At 41.0% G+C, this 15,600-nt stretch overlaps 2 protein-coding genes across 3 annotated transcripts in view; both read left to right on the top strand.

Moving 5' to 3' along the window:
* The window catches only part of LOC148651157 (uncharacterized), a 111,163-nt gene that overhangs the window by 30,108 nt on the left and 65,455 nt on the right, over positions 1 to 15,600 (top strand). The window lies entirely within an intron of this gene.
* The window catches only part of LOC148651155 (plectin-like), a 190,351-nt gene continuing 182,674 nt past the window's right edge, over positions 7,924 to 15,600 (top strand). For both annotated transcript variants that reach the window (XM_088601083.1, XM_088601082.1), the window contains exon 1: positions 7,924 to 8,144. In XM_088601083.1, coding sequence (XP_088457209.1) covers positions 8,054 to 8,144 — 91 coding nt within the window. In that variant the 5' untranslated portion in view covers positions 7,924 to 8,053. The remainder of the gene's footprint in view (positions 8,145 to 15,600) is intronic.

Here is a 15,600-nt window from a genome sequence, read left to right as displayed (position 1 = left end):
CCTGTGTGCAAATGTGATTAGCATATTTAGCATTCCAGGATCTACTTTAAGTCCAGCGATGGCATGTGAGGGTGCAAAGCATGATGGGAAAGAAGGATTAATGACTCATCTTTGACAATACTTCAGTGACTACAGACTTTGGTGTATTCTCTCCCAATACTTCATTTCTGATGGGATTTCCTGACATTTGCATTTCTGATGTCAACAACCTAGACAACTAAGATTTTAGAAAATATAGTCATGAAATGTATTTCAATCTGAACCTGGAACAGACATCACATTTCTTCTTCTGGTTGTGGGTCATTTCAATCTAATGAAGATCTGGTTTTCAAAACATTTCTTTCAGTGGTTCTTTTGTAACTGGATACATTTGTAGGCTTAAACAGTGTGTGGTCATTTGGGACTTGTATGTTTTCTAATAGAACACCTCATGAGTCTTGCTTGTCAGCCACTTTGTGAAGCACAACACTGCTTTTGATGTCTGTTGAGATTGATTCAGTCCTGTTATCTACCACAGAAAAATGTGAGTCAGTATTTGGAATGTGTGTGTTTGGAGGAGTGCAGAACAGATGAGGTAAAATGATCCTAGATGCTCTCAGAGTAAACACAGAGAAGACTGCCTTTTCTCAAACCTCCTTCACATTATCACTCTGCTCCCGAAGCTTAATTTACTCCAGTTGAAGGGTGTCTTAAATACTGCCATTTAAGTTGGAAATATTATTCTTTCAGCACCAAATCTGAAAAGGTATTATGGATAAAACCATTTCCCCCTCCCTTTCGTGCTTCATTCTGTATGGAGAATGCATCCCCTATCAACAGCACTTTCCATAGATATTGTTTTACGCCATGTGTTTTGCTCTTTTGCATTTTAACTGAGAATGAAATTTGAAAAAAAAGGAGGAAACTGCACAATTTCTGTTGATTTTATTTATAATGTTTAATCAAGATCAAATCAAAACATTGTAACACCTGCTAATAGCAGATTCCAAACTAATTTCACACATGCCAGAGAAAGCTGGTGTATTATCCCATATATAGCGTAGCTATAGTAAATTGTAGAGTGTCGCCTTCACTGCCTTAAAGCCAAGTTGTTTAATTTAAATAGGAGTTACATCACATTGCCAGTCAACTGACTGGAGATTCTAATAGATGATGAGTGCTGTCTGTTGGAATAAAAAGAATGCTTTGTTAAACAGAATTTTAGTTTTAAGCTAAGAAATGTGTAATGCTGGAGCTATCCCATTCCTTTTTTATCTGTTTCTGATAGTAACTGCATCAAAATTCACCTTCCCTTAGTGAAAGCATTTCATGAGCAACAGTTAACATGTTCATCAGAAAATAAGCCGTGCTTCTTCAGCACAGAACATTAAAGATATGTAGGAATTGATTTTACATATTTCAAAGTGTCTTTAGAAATAGACACCAGGATAAATGGAAAATACATTTTTCATGTTGTTGAAGCCATTTCCATGATATATTACTGGTACTTCCATTTAAAAATGGATAAACTTATTATTACACAAATTAAATGCTACAAACAGAATGTTGTAAATAACTCTTTAGTGGACATTTAAAAGCATGCCTGGGCAGAAGGATAAAATTTAGCCTAGCAGAATTCAATCCAAATGTTGGAGGAGTTGGGAGTGGAGTCATTCTAGGCAGAGTAAACAGCTGGATTACCTAATATACAGAGTTTTTAAGACTTGAATTATGGATCTAAGCAGGAGAATGGACAGACATGTATTTTCCTGATACAGAACACATAAATGCAAAAGGCTGAAGTTCTGTATAAATCTTTTTTCCTTCATTTACATATATCTGCATCTATTATGCATGATTTTATAGTCAAAGGCGATGCATAAAAATGTCTGAAAAAAGCTGGAAAATGTGTGAATCAGAATCTTGAGCAATTGACACAATATCAAGCCTCAATACTTGCTTCAAGCACAGAACCTAAAACTGAAGGACTCTTTTGGAAAGTAGCAGCAGATGGATTTAGAATATAGATGGCTAATACTCTTACTGTTATTATTGCAACATCCATTGCTATTCCTTTCACTATTATTACTTTACGTTTTGCTATTCTTATCACTATTATTATTACTGTTTCTGTTATTATTACTGTACAAGTTGTCACTACTGTCAATATTATTACTATAGCTATTACCGGATGTATATGATGATGAGTTTCCACCTTTATTATTATATCTAATGCTATTACTGTTATTGCTGTAGTCAGCATTACTGCTATTATTTATTATTACTATTGCTTTTACCGTGCCTATAAAAATTCATAGCTATGCATCTGTTTTTGTTTATAAGAGAATGACACCGTGAAACTGTAAAAGTTTACTACACGTTTTGTAATGTTAGTTAAGAGCACCTATAGGCATTTTCTTTTTTGTTTTGTGAAAATTGAAAAGCAAGGTAAAGCCTCACACTCCATTGCACTCCCAAAGGCAATTATTGTTTCTTTTCTATGAAAGCCAAATTAGTTCATGTATGGATTTAAGTAATGATTTATTTGGTAACACTCAGTGTTTGTTTTGCAGTAAACGCACCACAGGGGACAGTCTTTCTGAATACAGCTGTCTCTGTTGTTCAGTACTGGCCAGGAAACATAATGGTTTCCGCGTCGTTCTGTGCAAAACGGGTCCAGTTACCGAGTAAAGCCTGCTAACTGGAAGTAGATCGTGTTACGTAACTGTGTATTTATATGCACTGTTCTATAGTAAGCCACTGAGGCAGTTTGCATAGGTCTCAGCTGGTACTCGATCAGTCAAATCTCTGCCAATATTAAGGAAGAGTAAAAAACAAGGCTCTTAGAAAGGATGGTAAATGTTATGGCACTTTACTCCTCACTTTCCTGTGTCTTTCACATACAGTAGCTTCACTTGTGTGTTACCACACTAGACTGTGCTACCATGATTGTGATTCACAACAGTTCAAGCATAGACTATCGAACAGGACTTGATACCCAACAGGTCAGGAAGTGCCAGTGCTGTAAATCTGTGCTCACGTTCAAGTGAACCCAGCAGTCTGCCTGGCTTGACATGCGAAACATAACACCTGCTTATGCCAGGACCTGTTTTAGCATGGAGAGAAGAAGAGCCTCAAACCCAAGAACATGCCTCGTGTCCTTGTGTTCCTTCTTCCATGACGCACCAGCAAAGATGAACTCCAAGCCGGCCTTGCATGGTTTGACGTGTTGTAATTTCTTCTGCGATTTCTCCTGTGATTTTCTTTTGCAGCCCCAGTGCACTGTGGTCATGTTTCCTAGTGAATTTCATTTCAAGCACATTGTTGTTCCCTGAAGAGGAGCTGACAGCTGTGCTCAGAACCCTTGTTATAGTCCCAGTTAGCAGGCAAGTCCATGGAGAAAATTCAGGGAGAGCTTTTAATTGAATGCAAAACAAAAGCGATGCAAACTTCTATTATATATTGCTGTTTTTAACGTCAATAAACTTTCCATGTAGTTTACAAGGAGAACATGTTTGTAACAGACTTAAGAGATCCACAGTGGCAATTTTTCTGTTGTCCTGGGTCCCAGTTATTCACAGCTCATCGGCAACTAGATGGGATGTAATCAGTGCCTTAGTGAAAACTGAAAGTATTAAAATCAGTCAAACAGATGCAAGTGATTGTAAAGACCTTGTTCATAAGTACACTGTATTATTAATACTCTGAATTTAAAGGCTGTTTATTTCATTTAAATCACTTTCAGAATGAAGTGTAAAAGCCTCAGCTTAACTGCTTAACTGGCTTCAGGGATGACTTCAAATACAGTATTGAATCTGTATTTATTTTTAGCTGTTGTTTTTCACACTGTCTTGGAGTATTTTCCTCAGATGTACACTTCCAACTGTCCAGACAGCTTTTAAACAGAAGGAGTGTTACTCTATTTATCCATGCATCACAAAGTGGCCCTTATTTGTGTCAGGTTGGAGGCTGACAGTGAAAAAGAACGGACCGCCAGCGTGGAAGAAAGGATTTCCAGATGCTAGCCAGTTCTGTAACTAAATATTCCGAAGCAGTTTTAATAGAATGCATATTGCACACATGGTTATTTGTATTTCTCTGACTGAGTGGTAAGCTACTGCTCTGTGCTCCCTGATAGCGATTTCAAAATTCCTCTGGAAACTCTGCGTATGCTCAGAGACTCAGGCAGTACAGAGTATGTTGGAACAGGTGAGCTCTTCAGTGCATGGTGGGTTCTGCACACAGGGGGCACCCAGAGTTTCCGGGGCTGGACTGCCCTGGTGGAGCTCTGCAGGGACTGCGTGAGGTGGAGGCAGTCTTAACAGCATACTGCGCACCAGTGACCCTTGTAAGGCACATTAGAGCATTAAGTGAGTTTTTGCTCTCCAGGTCTGCAGTGTGGAAAAAAAACAGTTTGACTGGCAATGCATTACATTTGTTGTCTTTATCTTTGCTGGGTTTGTGCAAGAATGTCAGTGGTACAGTAGATCACATTCAGTAAAAGAAACATTCTAAAGTGCTGTGGGGTGTAGTGAGAGTTGTTATTGCTTCTCCCATGCTAAGGAAGGATTCTTTCTGAGGGCCAAATACAGTATAACCAGCTGACATGTGACATTGATATATGAGGTGGTCACATCTGTCTTTTGACACTTCTGGGACCGAGGTGTCGGCTGAGATATCAAGGTATTACTCTGGCCTGGGGTTGATCTCAGTGTCTTTGTACTTTTTCACCTTGAAGCTGACTTGCCAAGATGGATTAATCAATGTATGATGCCTAATGTGTACAATAAACATGATGAATTTCTGGATTTGCATATAACATCTAATCTAATTTAGAAAGAAGACCATTCAGCACTGAAGGAAGGAATGTTTAAGGGCATTTTTGAAACATGAGAAAGGAGGTAGACAAATTATTTAGATATTAAGTATTTCATTTTGTGCTCACCTGCCTTTGGTAAAGAGATATTTCTCTGTGACTTCCCCTCTTACATGAGAAATAAAGGCACTCGCACAACACCGTGTTTACAATGACCTGCATTTTGAGAAAATGTGGATTTGTGTTCCCTAGCTTCCTCTCATAAGAAAATATTTCCATTTCCCAGGGAATGGGAAGAAAGTGGAGCAGAGCTTGGTGAGCAGAGCTTCCTTCCTACACAAGACCTCAGTAATGATGCAGTCGTGAATGACCTTTGGCCTCTATTGTAGAAATGAAGCATGGAGAGAAAGATAATATTTCATGACCGTTTTTCAGTGGAGAATGGCGTTAACCACTGCTTTTCTCCATTTTCTCAATTTTGACTTTTGCGAGTTATAGAATGTTCTGCTTAATAATATAGAAACAGGAGGGTGACAGAAATTGGCTATTAAACATACCTACAGGCAACAGACTTGAGTTGAGTCTTTCATTCTTCAGATCCTTAATGGCATGTATGAACATCACTAAGCTTGCATCTAGGATTTCAGATGTACCTGCGCACTCTGGAGCACTGAGGCTACTCATCTGGCACGTGTGAAGGTAAAGTAAACCCTCTGTTCAGATGTGAAGTACAATTACAAGATTTAATATCACCGCCTAGAAATGATGAAGGGAAATACCTTTTTTGGAATTATGGTCATCATTTCCATCGTCACTTTCTTTGGGTTGATCAGATCATCCGGTTGTCAGTCTCCTGGTACATGGAAGAGGTCCTTTTCTCACTGCTTAGCTTGGACATTGACACTAGAGGAGACCAGAAGAAGTGTTTCTAAAATAGGGTCAAAGCAAACATGAAGAAATGCCTCATCAGTATCAAGTTCTGGAAAGTCATGGCTATTAACCAGATAGAGGAAAAATATCAGTGAATATCATGTAGAGACCCAAAGGAGTTGGAACAAACACACAAAATGAGTGACAAAGGGAAATCGCTGTGACCTAGTTGTGGAGTACACGACCTGATATTTCCTGAGACACCTGCTCCACCTGCCAGAGAGAGTGCAGGTTTCACATTGGTCTCATCAGTGACCTTCAGGTTTGTGGAAGAGGGCTTCCACCCTCCAGCCTGCTCTGTACCACTTTCCAAAGAGACAGCAGGATACTAGGAGCACCTACAAACAATAAGAACTCAGGAGGTGGTCCGGGTTATACAAGTCCTTTGGAATGCAGCATCATGTCACTTATGAACCACCAGTCAGTGTTTCCTGGCAAAGTCCTCCCTGCGTTCTTCCCATTCCTGAATCCCCCCTGTAGCCCAACTGATCCTTTTTTCCCTGCTCTCCTGGATTTTCCCTGTCACTTGCCTGCTTCTTGACCCACCCCGGTCTCCGGTTGAGGGCCCTGTCTGCCCTCATCCTATCCTTCCTGCTGAGTGTGTCCGTGCGGCCGGGTCTCTGTGGGTTTGCTGCAGTGGCTTCCCGCTGTCGGCACGCACACTTCTGTTTCCCTGGCCCTTGTGTCACACAGGAGTTTCCCTGCAATGGGTGTGGCACTTCTGTTCCCTTGGTATGCGTGCTGGCAGTGAGATCTGCTGTTGCATCACACTCGCAGTCCTGGTGTGGTGCTGTTGTTGGCCAGGGGCCTGGTGGCTCAGCCCTACACCCTGGATTACAACACAGCTCCTTGCCCGGGTGGTTCTTCACTCCCACACCTCAGCACTTCTGTACTCCAGCCCTGTTACCTACCAACCTGCTCACCACCTGGACACAGGCCTGTGGACTCAGACTCTGCCTCAGCCTGTCAGACCTTCTTGCCTGTTTTTCTTCTGACCTGCCCATGAGCACTGATTCTGGTCTTATAGTTCAGCCTGGTCCCAGCCGCGCCCTCTGCAGTTTGCCCTGACAGCGCAGTCTTAGCTTAGCTTACCCTGCTAATGTGCACAGAGTGCTGCCCGGTTTTTGGCACGCACTCCGTAGACAGCCCCGACAGCGCATGCCCTGTCCGGCCGGGTTCCTGACATGTCCTCAGCGGTCTGCCCTGACAGCACAAGCTAAGCTCAGCCTGGTCTCTGGAGCAGACTGCTCAGCCCAGTCCTGTCCTCAAGTCTCCTCCCTGCATTCCTTCCGGTGACACAGAGGCCATACTGGAGGAGAAGTGGAGCTCGCCACCGGACTGTGACAGTCTTGCTCTTGGGCTCCTTAGTGCCTCCTTGCCTGCCCTCACCGTTCAGATGGGCAGTGCGGAGAAACACATTTTTACTGGAATTTCAACCCCCAGTCCTCTGGTATGCGGTCCAGAGTCCTAACCATCACTTCCCATTTGCCAAAGGCTAACCATCATGCCAAAGTTCCACCATGTCCTTTTTCACCCAATAATGGCACAAGTTGATAAACAGTCCGTTTGAATTCTGTGAATTGATGCGTGCTAAGGCTAAGCCTCCTTGCAGAGTCTTTTGCTGTGTCATCTGGCCGAGTTCTGGTGGTTTACATCATCCCCCCACATTGAAATGAACTCGGTGGATTTGTCCAGTTTTCTCCCGACACTTACGTACCCTTGCTTTGTGTCCGCCCTCTGTGTGAGCAGCTGCATCAGGCCATGCTTGATTTACAAGGATAATAAGCCACCAAAATGTTGACTCGCATGTACTGTACATTAAGACAAAACTGCTTATTTCACTCTGGCACTATCTAATTGTCAGCATAGTTTTTTTTTGTAATGACTTATTTCTTTCAAAAGGCCAAGTTTTCAAGTAATTAGAAAGCAAAGGTCTTCAAGCTCTCATTGAGACATTTTCCTGTGTTTTTTCAACACGTGTTAGAAGCCTGAAGGACTGATAAATGCTGCTGGTTATCCATTGTCAGTCTGTGTGTGGTGGGCACAGTCCTGAGTGCAGGGAAGTGGGCGGCTGTGTTTGGGAGAGCATGTGGGTGTGTGGTGTGTGTGCTTGCCGCAGCTCAGCCTGTGTAACTTTAAGAGGCGGGGTTAGCCTGTGTTGGTATTTCCCAGCCAAAGGGCTGGAATGAAATCCAGGGACTGAGTGAGTAAGTGAATGTTCACAGACAGTGTGAGGGAAGGGAGAAGAATTTCTACTTTTAAAACTGACCGAAGAGAGAAAGAGTGGTAGTGTGAGAGGGAAAAAAAACACCTTAAGTGAAAGCCAGCATGGCTCTGTATAATCCTGCCAGCCTGCCACCCAATGCTGAAGAGAAGGACTTTATCGAGGCTTATGAAAACGTCAGGGAGAAATATAAAGGTAAACGCCTGCAAAGCATTAAAGTTCTTTGGCTTGAGAGGAAATTGCTGATCATGACAGGGAATCGTGTGTATGAAGCAACACATGCAAGCTTGAGTCTCATGTGCTAACTACTTTTAATGATTTATACGTGGATCTGTGCACATGCTCAGCGATTGTGCAATAGCAGATTGTGACAGTATTACCAGCACGATGACAGGGAGGAACACTAGATGTGTTTAACTTCGGAACTTACTACTTTTATCTATATAGTCTAAATGTCATTATTTACAGTGGGAAACAGTGGAAGTTATAGTTGCAGTTTATGGAGCACGGGCTGTATAAGTCAAAGTAATGCAGTTTTTTCATTTAGTGGCATTTTTTCATTCATTGCCCTAATTTAAAGACATCTCATTGTACTGCAGTTACATGCTTTTACTCCCACTCTAATGTTGCATTATTTTTATAACAATTTTTACTTTTATGCATGCTATTAGAAAAATGTACATACTGTGTGGGTACCCAGACCATAGATGTGTTAGATAATCTGTGGTACGTCAGGTTATAGCCTTTAATATCTGTCAAAAGTATGCTGCTCCAAAAGCCTACCAATAGATCGGGCATCACTGTTCCAAAAACAAGCTGTTCTTGCTTTAAAAGTTACCAGTAAAATTTGGATTCATTCATATTTAAAAGAGTGAGCATACAAAACATGTCAAAGATGTTAGAAGCCTCAAGTGGAGACTCCCACACTGCTCTGATACTGAACAATTGCCCGTGGAGTTCAAGTACAAATCCAGGACTGTTTGGTGTAAGGTGTGTGCTAAGCTTCTCCTTACTTGTTATTTGTTTCCACTGAACCTCTAACCACAGATTGTACAAAAGTCAAGAAGCAAGTAGGACTTCTAAAAATAACGGCCCAGTTTGTTTACTCTCTCTGGGAGAAGCGGCCTATTCCACTGATCTGATTTATTGCCAGTGTTGTTGGTATAAAGTAAAATCAGCTGAAGTTTATATTAGATGTTAGTTTCTTGCTTTATTCGGTGCGTCATGCTTTTAACCAGGGCTTTAGTCCTTATAAAGTCACAGCAAGAGTCAGTGGTGTAGTGAAGAAGCAGTTTTTTTCTCTGCTTCTGTGTTTGACAATTCTATTTCAGGAGCCTGGCACAATGGTGCAAAACACAGGGTTCGTGTCTGAGCCACGTGCTTCCTTATAGAGCAGGTAGAGAGCTGGGCTCATTCCTAGTGATCTCATTGGTCTGAGCAGAGGTCACTTGGTCACAGCATTGCCCTTTTCCTGGATTGTCACAGAAACAGTCTGACAAGTGAATATCGTGTTTCTAGCTCTGTAACACCACTCACGAATGTCACCTTGTCACATTCAGGATCACTCCTCTTTAATGATCCTTTGCTTTATTTTAGTAGCCCATGGTTCATAGATCCTGAAGCTTCTTCTTCAGATTATTCCTTTTCCCTCATGTGGAATTGCATTCCCACTACAGATCAGGCGAAGAGTTGAAGTACTTATCACTTCCTTATAAAAATATCTAAGAATTCTGTTAAGATCAAGCTCTGATTTCGTTCGATCGCTTTGTACTGTATTAGCTTATTTTTTCATTTTTGTTTTTATGTGAAATTCTTGTGAGCTTTGATAAAAGCGTGGATTTCATCTACTTAGTACTAACAGTGCTAAGATATCAACATTGTTGTAGTGATTTCCAGATGCTGTTTTAGAACCACCTTCAAAAGAAATAATAAGTCTTACAATGCAATAAAGAGAAACGCTGTAAAGAGTGGGTCTATTCCCGTGTGCTAATCATTGTGAGGAGTTGTACAGTTGTCACTGAATGTATAACCTGAGATAACATCAGGCTCACATTCTAGAAGGTGTGGCACAGCTCTCTCTGAGATCCTTCTTCCATGACTTTGACAGCGTCCTGTTCTTTGGCAGTTTCCTGTCTTTGGCTTTATCACAGAACAGGTGTGGAGCTTTTTTTAAAGGTCTCACCATTTCAGTTGCAGGCAGCACTCTTTTTTCTCTTTTTGTCTGTGGTTTTTAAACTTGTGCTGCCTTTCCTTAGAACTGAATGTGCTTTTCTTGCACTTTGAAGCTGCTTGTCTTTTCCTTTTCTTCTGCGAAGCGAAAAGTTTGACTTTGCAGGCAGTGTGGACATTAGTAACTGGTGATGGCTGGTGCCCAGCAGCCTTTCAGGCACCTACACTTGTTCTCATAGTAATAACCCACACGGCTCTTTCATACACAAAGTAAAAATATCTACAACGAATATAGCTGTGCCTTACTCAGCCAGCCATTTAGAGTGTGCAGTCTGCTGTGGATAGGTTTCAATGTATAAGAGATATTTAAGAAAATGCCAGGTTACTTTTTGCTGAAAACAGACCCTATGGAAAACTGAATTGTGTGTTTATTAACAGTTATTTAACCGTTTAGATAATGTCTTTCATCAAACCTATGCAAAAGCAGTTGGAGGGTAAACTAGATAAATTCTCTGAGATGAATGGAAAGCTAGTCACCATCAAGACTACTCAGACAAAGTCATTACTGTCTGCTGATATTTAACCAAATTCTATGGGTAAATGGCCTGTATACATGTCTGAGGATTATGGTGAAAAGACAGAACTGCAGAGAGACATTAGAAACTTTCAAGGAAAACCCTCAGACATCCATTTAGTGCAGTTTACTTATACAGTACATCGCAGTTCGATTCAGGCTGATGAAAACAATGCTGAGCTTCTTGAAGAAAATAGAGTGATGTTTTGATGTCACATTATAAAATGAGAAACCACTTATATTTAACTTACTCCTACTGTGAAATCTCTTAAAAGGTTTTTGGGTCTTGGGTCTTTTTTAGGTTTTTAGGTATTAACTCTGTATATATGAAAATTTAGCACACTTAATAATGCTTGGTGTGTTTGTTGCCTGTGGATGGTTTGGACAATTGGTTTGGAAAGTGAAACCCACATTAGGGAATTTAAAACAAAATCACAAATGGAAAAAAATGCCAACCACAGAGCTGTCTTGCTTTTTGTTTTTTCCATTTGTCCTGTGCATCCTGAGCTTTCTCCAGTGTTGTGCACAGAATGTAACACACAGGGCTCCCAGTACTGTTTAAAACATATAATAACCTACTGTATAGACACAGTATATAAGCAACATGTCTAAAAATATCATCGCTACCATGTGCTTTTCTCTCTTGAGGATGCTGGGAAGCACCTCTGTCTTGAGGGGAATGCGGGTTGCCCAGTAACAAACTCACATGTTCTGTGCAGAGTTGGGAAATTCCTACCTGTACAGTCACAGTTCACCTTGTAAAGGAGGGTGTGTGACTGGAAGCTGGGGTGACAGCTATTGCAATGCAGAGGTCTGTCCTTGCATTGGGTTTATTTTATCCACCGTACTTTTACTGATGCCTTTATATCTTTGACCACACTGTGTTTTTATAGCCTGCTTTGAACACAAAGCATCTCACGAGTCTTACTTCCCTAACAGCATGTCCCCAGCAGCAACACTCTCTAACATCATCTCAGGGACATCAAAGGACAATTTGTTCTTTAATAGCAATGGAGATGGGACAACAGAAGTGGGCTATGTGAAAGGTCACTGTATTGGATCTGCTTCTGCCATGAACCACTGCACTGTGGGTAGTTCCTCAGGCTTCAGGAAAGCACACCCATGCTTCCATCTACTCCTGGCATCTGATTTCATGCAACATGACCTGTCACTTTAAAATAGTGTCATTTCAAGACACGCAGGCTTCTGAAGATGTCACTGTGCACAGCAGCTCAGCTGTTCATCATGGGAAACGAAAATACGCTAGAAGCAAACGTCAACATGAGGGTGCTGGTGTTAGTAGAAAGGACGAGAGCCTTAGAATTCAAGATTGCCGTTATCAGTAAAACGTGTCTGGAATATTGGTGTCAGTGTCTAAAGCTTCTGCACTATAATGTGGCTTTTCCGTGCACATTGTGGTCACACTGCTTTGTACTGTATCTCATTCTCACTTGATGGCGGAAAGCAAAACAGGAATCGTAGCTGGTGAAGGCTACATAGATTGTTATCGATTCTCTTTCAGCTGAATATGATTGCAGATACATTTCAGTCATGATGGTTTTTTCATATTCTTCCATTCTGTCCTAAAAGCCTATTGCAGGGCACAGAAGCACATGGGCAGTTTAGCGACATCAGTTTACTTAGTCAGCATGTCTTTGTAAAAGTGGGATGAACATGCAGACTCCACACAGGTTGGTGTGGGTTCCAGAATCGAACCTAGGATCCCAGAGCTGTGAGGCAATGGCACTGCTGCCCTGCTGTACCACCCCTATTTTTAATCAGTGTCATTGTTTAAATGCGAGTCTGTGTCCTGTGTTAATGTAAACAGGCATAGGTTTGGAGTCTTTTTTGAGAGGAGCAGAAACTGGGCAAGTTTGTGTTACCCCTGTGAGCAGTGCTTCACTTCTAGGGATGTCTTCAACATCTCAACTCTGCTAAATCAATACGTCATGTCTAAGCATGATACTCTTGGCAAAGAGTGGCAAAAGGCTTGGTGCTTTTCCTTACATACAGTAGTGTTTATATATTGCAGCACTTTATAATACATTCATTAATTATGTATTTCATTTTAAAAAGTAAAGATTTTAAATGTTAACACCTATTAGACTAGCCATTATTATAATAAATAGTATCACACACCCAAATCATCATTACACAGCAGTTTGAACCTTGCAGATGAACAATGGTAATGTATTTTGGAAAAGTACACTCATAAACTATATTGTAATTATGACATTAAATGAAATATATATTATGTACAGTACAAAGTTTTTGCTGACACAGATAAATATCAACATGTTGCTTATATGTAAGAATGAATAAAGCAGTGACTTGCTGTGTGATTTCTGTATATTTTGTCAGCTTCATTATATATATTGCACACTGCTCCATCCATATATGTGTATCACATACTAAACTATGAAGGGCAGTATGTTAATGCTTGTTTTGATTTCAGCATATGGAAACATTCTGAGCAAGAATCATTCATTGAAAACAAGCCTTCCAATGCAATCTTCAAACATTACTAAGTTGTTTTTTTCTCTTTTGATTTTCAGGTAAGTCCCTCCCTCTGATGGTCTGTCTTGCTGTGGTAATCAATCTGGCCGTGTTACTGAACAGCAGGTATGGCGAGAGAGCGACAGTTTCTGAAGGGCAGGAGTCTGCTGAGGGGACCCAGTGATTTTGATGAGGTGTCGGTGGGGAGGTGACTGCAAGCCAAGGGGTCTGTAGGAGACTCTGCCTTCTTTGCCATTTAAGTTTAGAACCTGCAGTGAAAGATCTGTGAAGATAAACTTCCTTGGGTCTCATCTGCTCAGAACCAGCAATGTCTGCTTCAGTCTTTCTCCCAGTGAAGATTGAGTGGTGGGGGTGAATTCCAAGGGCCTAAGATAAGAACACAAATAGTTAAATCATTAGAATGTACCCACCAGATACCAGATCGACCAATCAGAAAGAGTGATTCTGAATAGTTTTAATAATTCTTTGTTAGATTTTGAGAAAGATTTAATAGTTTGTATAATTTCTTGATTTCATGTATGTTCATATTTTCCAGTGATTATTTCTTTCAATGAACATTCTGGTGGGCTTTACAAAATTAAGTCCCCTCATGTATTTTGTAAAGAATTTTATAGATCACTGAAAGCTTTAGTGACTTTGCAAGTTTAGGCCTTCTGTGTTCTTGTGCACTGCAATTTTTCCAAAAACAAGACAATATGAAGTAGTTTATGATTGTGCTTCACTGTGGGATTAGCCTCCAGAATTATTCACTGAAGCAATGAGGCCACAGCCTTTCTCACAGCTCTGGTGCACATATAGCACTGCTGCAGATTGTGCATTTTGCTTTGAAACTGCTGGTCCTCCTCTGGTGAGGGAACAGTTAGTTGCCCTCTTGGGCAGCGTTGTAAAGACCTAGTAAGTAATGGAAACTATAAACCTAACGGGGGTATACAACATTTTAGGGACCTGTGTCTGGCTTTTAAACAGGTGCTGGCAGAAAACCAGAGAAAAAAAAACGAGGGAACGTTTCTGTAATGGAATATAACCTGACGTTGGAGAAATGGATAATCTTCCAGCATGGAACAAATAGGTTTGCTTTTCTTATGGGGGTATGAGTAGGGAGAGTTCAAGCTTTTCCCTTCCAGAGTACTGTCAGTGGCAGCCAGGACTGTCTCACGGTTTGCCCTGTAGTATTGTTATGTACAGTATGTGTACAAATGCAGAACTATTGATGTGAGTAAAATCTGGATGAGCTGTCCCCAGTGCATGCCAATATTTAACTGGTCTCAAAGGCAGAAATAATAGAAAAGTTGCAAAGCACTGTTTCTCAACTAGATAGCAAGTGCTGGTGAATTATTAGTCAACACCATTAACTGTGATTGATTTGCTTTATCAGTACTGTTTACCCTTATGTGGTTTGGCCCACCCCTTCTCTGCATGCTATGTGTGGTATGTCGGAAAAGAAGATTTTTTAGACCCCACTCAAACCACACACAGACCTTCACATATTTGTAATCACAACATAATTTGAGTGATACCTGGATTAAAGAAGTAGAATTCAATGTCTGGTACTTAGCTTGAGCACAAGTACATTTAAATGCCCCTCAAGTACTTAATCTAAATACCCCTAATGTACATGGAACCAGAAAAAAAGCACCACTGTGCAGCCTTGAAGGATGTTGTATAGAACAGTGGTGGTCAGCTCCAGCTCTTGAGGACCTTGAATTGTGTTTCTCATTGCAAGTCTTACTTTAATTACTTAATTAGAATAATTATCTGGACAAAAAACAAGTCACTTGTCGTTGTTAGGTTTCATTACGTTGCTAGTGTACGTACACAAAACTGTTTTTACCCAAGTTTGGGAGCAGTATGTGTGCAGCTTCTAAAAAGCCATATCAGGGTAAGACGGGGTAAGACAGGGTAGACAGCCAGTGCCTGAGTGTCCTGTGGAGCTCCTGGCAGGACCAGCTACCACACACACTAGGTGAGGCAAACCTAACAAGACACGTAAAAAGAAAGGAGTCTTTTGTGAGCTGTGTTTTGACGGGGGGGGGGTTGATTTGGTTAAGTTTATGTTAGATGAATTGGTAAGAAGTCTATCTGCCCTATCAGGGTAAGGAGCACAGCTGTAGAGATCCACTGACAGATAAATGTTAAGTCGTACTTATTTAGTGTTTTATAGAGAGAGAGGAGTTGATTTGCCATATGTACGGTACGTGTACATTGGGATTCATATTCACACTGTTCACTCGGAATTTGCACAGCACCATAGACAACACCACACAATGTGCACAGTGCGTGCTAAAAGAACAACAGCAAATAATAAATACCGTAATGAAGGTGACAGGCGACCATCCTGCACGACAACATTCAATGGGTAATACAGAAGAACACAGAGCTCTGCACTTTTTA

Source organism: Lepisosteus platostomus, chromosome 12, assembly GCF_059453375.1.
Source record: "Lepisosteus platostomus isolate fLepPlt1 chromosome 12, fLepPlt1.hap1, whole genome shotgun sequence".
Taxonomy (NCBI): Eukaryota; Metazoa; Chordata; class Actinopteri; order Semionotiformes; family Lepisosteidae; genus Lepisosteus; species Lepisosteus platostomus.
The sequence above is the reverse complement of the archived record's forward strand: the minus strand, read 5'-3'. Positions and strand labels throughout refer to the sequence as shown.